The 5,962-nt window shown below is 48.5% G+C and overlaps 1 protein-coding gene across 1 annotated transcript in view; it reads left to right on the top strand.

The window, feature by feature from the left end:
- The window catches only part of MEFV (MEFV, pyrin innate immunity regulator), a 17,669-nt gene that overhangs the window by 4,174 nt on the left and 7,533 nt on the right, over positions 1–5,962 (top strand). Inside the window, exons 2-4 of the mRNA XM_023513802.1 lie at positions 914–1,762; positions 3,868–4,205; positions 4,659–4,754. Of these exons, the coding sequence (XP_023369570.1) occupies positions 914–1,762; positions 3,868–4,205; positions 4,659–4,754 (1,283 nt within the window). The remainder of the gene's footprint in view (positions 1–913; positions 1,763–3,867; positions 4,206–4,658; positions 4,755–5,962) is intronic.

The following is a 5,962-nucleotide window of genomic DNA, read 5'->3' as shown; positions in this document are numbered from 1 at the left end:
CCCGCCACAAAGCCTGGCCATTTTTTGGTTGCAGCCATCATTGTTGTTTGGCCGGCGAGCTGGGGATTCGAACCCACCACCTTAGGTGTATGTGGCTGGCGCCTTAGCCGCTTGAGCCACAGGTGCGGAGCCAATTAGTATGTTCTTAATGGTAATTGAGTGTCATTGTCTAGAACAGTGGTTCTCAACCTTCCTAATGCCGTGACCCTTTAATACAGGGTCGCAACCACAGGTTGAGAACCGCTGGTCCAGAATATTCTGAATTTTGTCCTAAATTTTTTTTATTCCTGAAACAGTCTCACTTTGTCACCTTCAGTAGAGTGCAGTGACATCATAGCTCACAGCAACCTCAAACTCCTGGGCTCAAGTAATTCTCTTTTCTGTCTCCCTGGTACCTGGGACCACAGTTGCCAGTCACAATGCCTGGCTATTTTTTTTTTTTTTGAGACAGAGTCTCACTATGTTACCCTTGATAGAGTGCTGTGGTGTCACAGCTCACAGCAACCTCCAACTCTTTGGGCTTAAGCCATTCTCTTGCTTCAGCCTCCCAAGTAGCTGGGACTACAGGTGCCTGCCACAATGCCCAGCTGTTTTTTTGTTGCCGTTGTCATTGTTGATATTAGCTGGCCCAGGCTGGGCTCCAACCTGCCAGCCTCAGTGTATGTGGCTGGCACCCTACCCACTGAGCCAAGGGCATTTTTAGAGATGAGGTCTTGCTCTGGCTCAGGCTGGTCTCTAACTCATGAGCTCAGGCAATCCACCCCCTCCCAGAGTGCTAGGATTACAGGTGTGAGCCACTTTTCTAGCCAGTTTGTCCTAATTTTTGAAAGAATTCTCTCTTCTCACCCTTCTGTCAACCCTTGGCCCTGAGTGTGGGGCAGTTTCATGCCTTTGCATCTGGCTGTCTTTTCAGAATATCCAACTCAAGAAAGTAACACAGACAGTTCCACAGCTTCTTGTTCCACTGGGGAGAACAAGTCCAAGAACCTGAAGATAGCGGACAACCCCAACATCGATCACTGCAACGACAGGGTTGCCACCCCGCCCTCCAGCCAGCCCGAGGCAGGGCGAGGAACCCTCAGGAAGTCTCTTAGCAAGCGGAGGGACCTTAAGGGCCTTGAGTGCCTAGAAGCCCAGGGAAAGCCATGGCTCCGGGGCACATCGCTGCTGCACAGGAGAGGCACAGGCCTCAGCTCGGTGCCAGGGACCCCTAAGGCAAGCCCTGGGCTCCGCAGGAATGCCAGCTCAGCAGGAAGGCTCCAAGGGCTTTCCAGTGGGGCCCTGGGGAGGAAAGAATCCAAAAAATCCGAAGTACATGTATACTTACCTTCAGGGAAGAAGCGACCCAAAAGTCTTGAATTGACCATTCCTTCAGTGGAGCGAGAACTCTCACATCCAGAAACACTACTGACTCAAGAGGAAATAATCCCTGCAAATCCAGACAAGGCAGCTATCTCCAGAGCAGTGGCCACTCTGGATGTGGGGGCTACTGTAGCTGAGGAGAAAGACTCACAGAATCTAGAACATTCTGGGGGAACCTTCAGGAACACGCTTTCCAGTGCATTGTTGGCTGGAGAAGAAAAAGCCACGGTACTCTGGGAGAAAAATGGAATTGGGGTCCCGGAGATCCCTGAGACCGTGGAGAAGATGGTAGACAGTGTGCTCCATGAGTCTTCAAATCCAGAAGTCCCTGAATCTTCAAGTGAAAAAAGACCCCAAAATCCAGAAGACCTAGCATCCTTAGGAATGGTGGCTTGTAAAGGTATTTCCCTCAATTCCATTTTATCTGCACTGTATTTGTATTACTGGGATTCCTGGGTGCCTCCTGGGGTCCCTTTGCAAATTTTTGCAGGCTGTGGACCCTGAAAAAATACATATGTATATGCACATCTTCACAGATATGACATCAAATTTCCATTAGTTCTTGGACACTCTGAAGTCCTTCTTTAGAATTTAATGGACCCCAGGTTGAGAATCTGGAAAAAATTGGGTAAAAGTACTGACTTCTCACCATAACCCCATAGTGGTATGTCATGGGGCTGAGATTCTACCATTTTTCTTTCTCTGAGCAGAGAGGAAAGCCTGTTGCCCAAATCCTGAATATCTGTCTTTTATTGATGAGGGAGTCATTGGGATTGTTTGATTGTGAATAACAGGAACCCCTGATAACCACAGCTTCAACAAGATGGAAGCTTGTTTCTCTTTCACATAAATGATGCATGGGCCAGAACACCAGGCCTCTGCTGTTTCTCTGCTCTACCAAATTTCTCTCCAGTTTAACATCTCAGATGGTGACAATCCTCAGGTGGCAGAATAGAGGACAAAGGGGTATAGGGAAGGTTTCTAGAAGCTATTCATGACAATTCCATTAATATCCCTTTGGCTAGATTGTAATCAAATGGCCGCACCTAACTGCAAGGGAGGCTGAGAAATGTATGGGTGTTTTTGTGTGTGTGTCATTTTATTTTTATTTATTTATTTATTTATTTATTTATTATTGTTTAGGACTCATTTAGGATACAGAGAATTAGGTTACACTGATTGCATGTGTTAGGTAAAGTCCCTCTTATAATTATGGCCCACCCCCAAGAGGTGTGCCATACACTGTGACACCCTATTCTCCCCCCTCCTCCCCTCATTCCCCTACCACCCCCTTGTATTAGCTTCCTCATTCCCCTACTACCCCTTTGTATTAGCTCTGTATGGGGTTTTTTTAAGAGAGGGGAGGGGGTAAGCAGCCATATGGAGAGCAATCCATTCTGTCACATGAGAAGGCTGAAGAATAGTTACTGGGGGCCACAAACGGTCTCATTTGAAGATGTACTGTGAACTTCTGGGACACTTTGAAGGGAAGATTGGGAGGGACCAATGGCTTGAGTGTGTTTCTATTTCTTCTTACATCTCCTGTTATTTTTGTTCATTCTACTGGAGTCTTGAGGCAGAGATATTTGTAATTATTATGTCTTCATGGTGAGTTCAACCCTTTAACGTTATAAAGTCCCCTTCTCTGCTTTCATTTAATGCTTCCTGAGGTTGGATGAGACTAGTGATCCATTTATTCCTTCATTTAACACACACTTCCTAAACTCTTATTACTATGTGCCAAATACTTTAGGGGCTGGGGATCCAGCTAGGATGAGACACCTGAGTCACTGTCCCCTGGGAGCTCCCACTCAAGTCACAGGCAACCTGGCGTGGTTTTTCATGGCAACACAGGCACTGCTTAGGATGTCTTGCTTTCCTTTATTTATTTATTTATTTATTTATTTATTTGAGACAGAGCCTCAAGTTGTTGCCCTGGGTAGAATGCCGTGGCATCATGGCTCACAGTAATCTCTACCTCCTGGGCTCAAGTGATTCTCTTGCCTCAGCCTCCCAAGTAGCTGGGACTATAGGCACCCACCACAACACCCGGCTATTTTTGGTTATAGTTGTCATTGCTGATTGGCAGGCCTGGGCTGGATTCAAACCCATTAGCTCTGGTGTATGTGGCTGGCACCTTAGCCACTTGACTTACAGGCGCCAAGCCTTGTTTTCTGTTATATCACCTGCTAGATCCCTGTCCAGGCAGGAGGAAGACACAAGAGTTGTAGCAAAGAACCATGGGTCTTTCTTTAGAATGAATGCCTAAGAATTCTAAGTCTGAGGAATACCTTGAGGGTAACCCTTCGCTTTCAGTCCCCCTGGCATGTTTGCTGCCTCACTACATGGAAGGCAGGGAGGAGAAGCTACAAAGTGGCCAGAGTCTGACCAACAGGTCATGCCTCCCCAGCATGGGCTCTCTCTCTCCTGGGCTTTGCAATACTTCTTTCAAAACATACTGAGTTTGCCACTCAGGATGTTTTTCCACTGCATGTCCTTCCTCAGGGAGCCCACCAGACAAGGCTTCGAATACCCTTTGCTACACCCAGGAAGGAGATACGGTTGATGGAACTTGTGTGCAGGATTCTTGCATCTGCCCTGTTGCTTCTGGGGACCCTGAGGCCTCAGGCAGCCGCCCACCCAGCTGTCTCCAGTGCCAAGCAAGGAACAACTCTGGAAGCCTAAGCCCCCAGCTCCTGCCACAGTGTAAGCGCCACTTGAATCAGGTCCAGCTGCTCTTCTGCGAAGATCATGAGGAGCCCATATGTCTCATCTGCAGGTTGAGTCAGGAGCACCGAGGTCACCAGGTGCGCCCCATTGAGGAGGCTGCCCTGGACTACAAGGTAGGTGCCCTAGGGGCCCTTCTCTGCAAGGCACTTGGACACACTGGGCCTAGCTTCATTTTCCCAACAGCTCTAAAATGTTGGTGCATTAGCCAGGACTTTTGGTCTGTAAATGGAAAAAGTGGAAAACAAACCAAGCCAGCAATGATAGATTTATAGGTTTATGTTGCTCGGAGCTACCTTCAAGTATAGCTGAACCCAGGGGCTCAGTGAAAGTTATTAAGTCTTTCTCTCTCTCTCTCCCTCCCTCCCCTCTGTCCTCCCCCCTTATCTTGGCTCTGTTTCCCTTGGTGACAGATTCATTCTTCCTCTTTCCTGAGCCTCACTTCCCCTGCTTTTGGCTGCAGCACCCTCAGCTTTGCCCCCAGGATCAGATTTTCCCCTCTAGAGCTGGCACTAGCTAAAGATGGCAGGGGCCAAGTTTAAGCTTCTCAACAAGTACTTGTTTTCCAGGAGCAAATCCAGAAGCACCTGAAGCATCTGAAAGCGCTGAGAAAATCTGGGGAGGAACAGAAATCACAGGGAGCTACGCAGATGGCCGACTTCCTGGTAAGGCCATAGCGCCCTGTGGCCAGTCCTTGCCTGTTCACATGTGTAGGAGAGAGGGGACCTGGAGTGAGCAAGGGTCGCTGAGATCCTGCTCTGACCCTCAGGGCAATGAGGATGCTCACTGGCTCTTGGGGAACAGGGGTGAAACTGGCAGCCAAGAGTGAACTCATCCCTGTAAAGGGAGACAACCCCCAGCAGGGAGGGGTCACCTCTGAGGACCCTGTCTTTCCTTGTCATACTCACCACAAGATGGTATAGAGAAACTGATTCTAATTCTGTCACTGAGAGACAAGACTGAGGAAAAGGGAGAAGAGACTTTTAAAATTTTTAAATATTCCTCTGTATTGTTTTTATAATTATTGTCTGAAAACTATATTGATTTTTAAATTCAAATTATTAAAATAGCTATTTCTTTAAAACTGGTTTTGCAGCACTACAGATTTCAGGGAATAAAGCTTGGCCTTTTTCTGTCAGGCTGGTGTCCAGCCTCTTGGATGCATAGGTTGCTTCCATTTTTTCTGGAAGTGGAGGCACCCACCTCCACAGAGTCTTGATTTGTCCAATGCAGGGGTCCTCAAACTTTTTAAACAGGGGGCCAGTTCACTATCCCTCAGACCATTGGAGGGTTGGACTGCATGCCCGGGGACGAGTCGGCTGCGAGGCAGGACGGGCAGCAGCGGCAAAAACACTGGGGGGCCCGAATAAATGTCCTAGGCGGGCCACATGTGGCCCGTGGGCCATAGTTTGAGGACACCTGGTCTAATGCATTTCCTGGGCTGGATTCTGTCTCCCCCTCTTGAGTGCCAAACTTTTGACAAGTCGAGTGTGCACCCACCACATCTCCCTGGGTAAAAGGTGCAGGTAAGGAAGGGAAGAATGGAGAGACTATCCTAGATGTCTGACTTTGGGGAAACTCCCAAATTAGAGCAAAATGAAACCCTATTCTATAAAGCCAGGTGGCTATGTGGATGGAGAAGGGGTCAGGGATGTCCCTAAGGAGGGAGAGGCAGGAGACTGGGCTGCTGAGGAAAACCCAGAGAGAAAAGAGAATCTAGTCTTCCCTTAAGACATTCATGATAGGCTCGGTGCCTATAGCTCAACCGGCTAAGGCGCCAGCCACGTACACCTAAGGCGGCGGGTTCGAATCCCCAGCCCGGACCCGCCAAACAACAATGACGGCTGCAACCAAAAAATAACCGGGCGTTGTG

This window comes from Otolemur garnettii, unplaced genomic scaffold (assembly GCF_000181295.1).
Source record: "Otolemur garnettii isolate 467f Iridium unplaced genomic scaffold, OtoGar3 scaffold00044, whole genome shotgun sequence".
Classification (NCBI taxonomy): Eukaryota; Metazoa; Chordata; class Mammalia; order Primates; family Galagidae; genus Otolemur; species Otolemur garnettii.
This window is presented reverse-complemented; position numbering and strand designations above follow the sequence as displayed.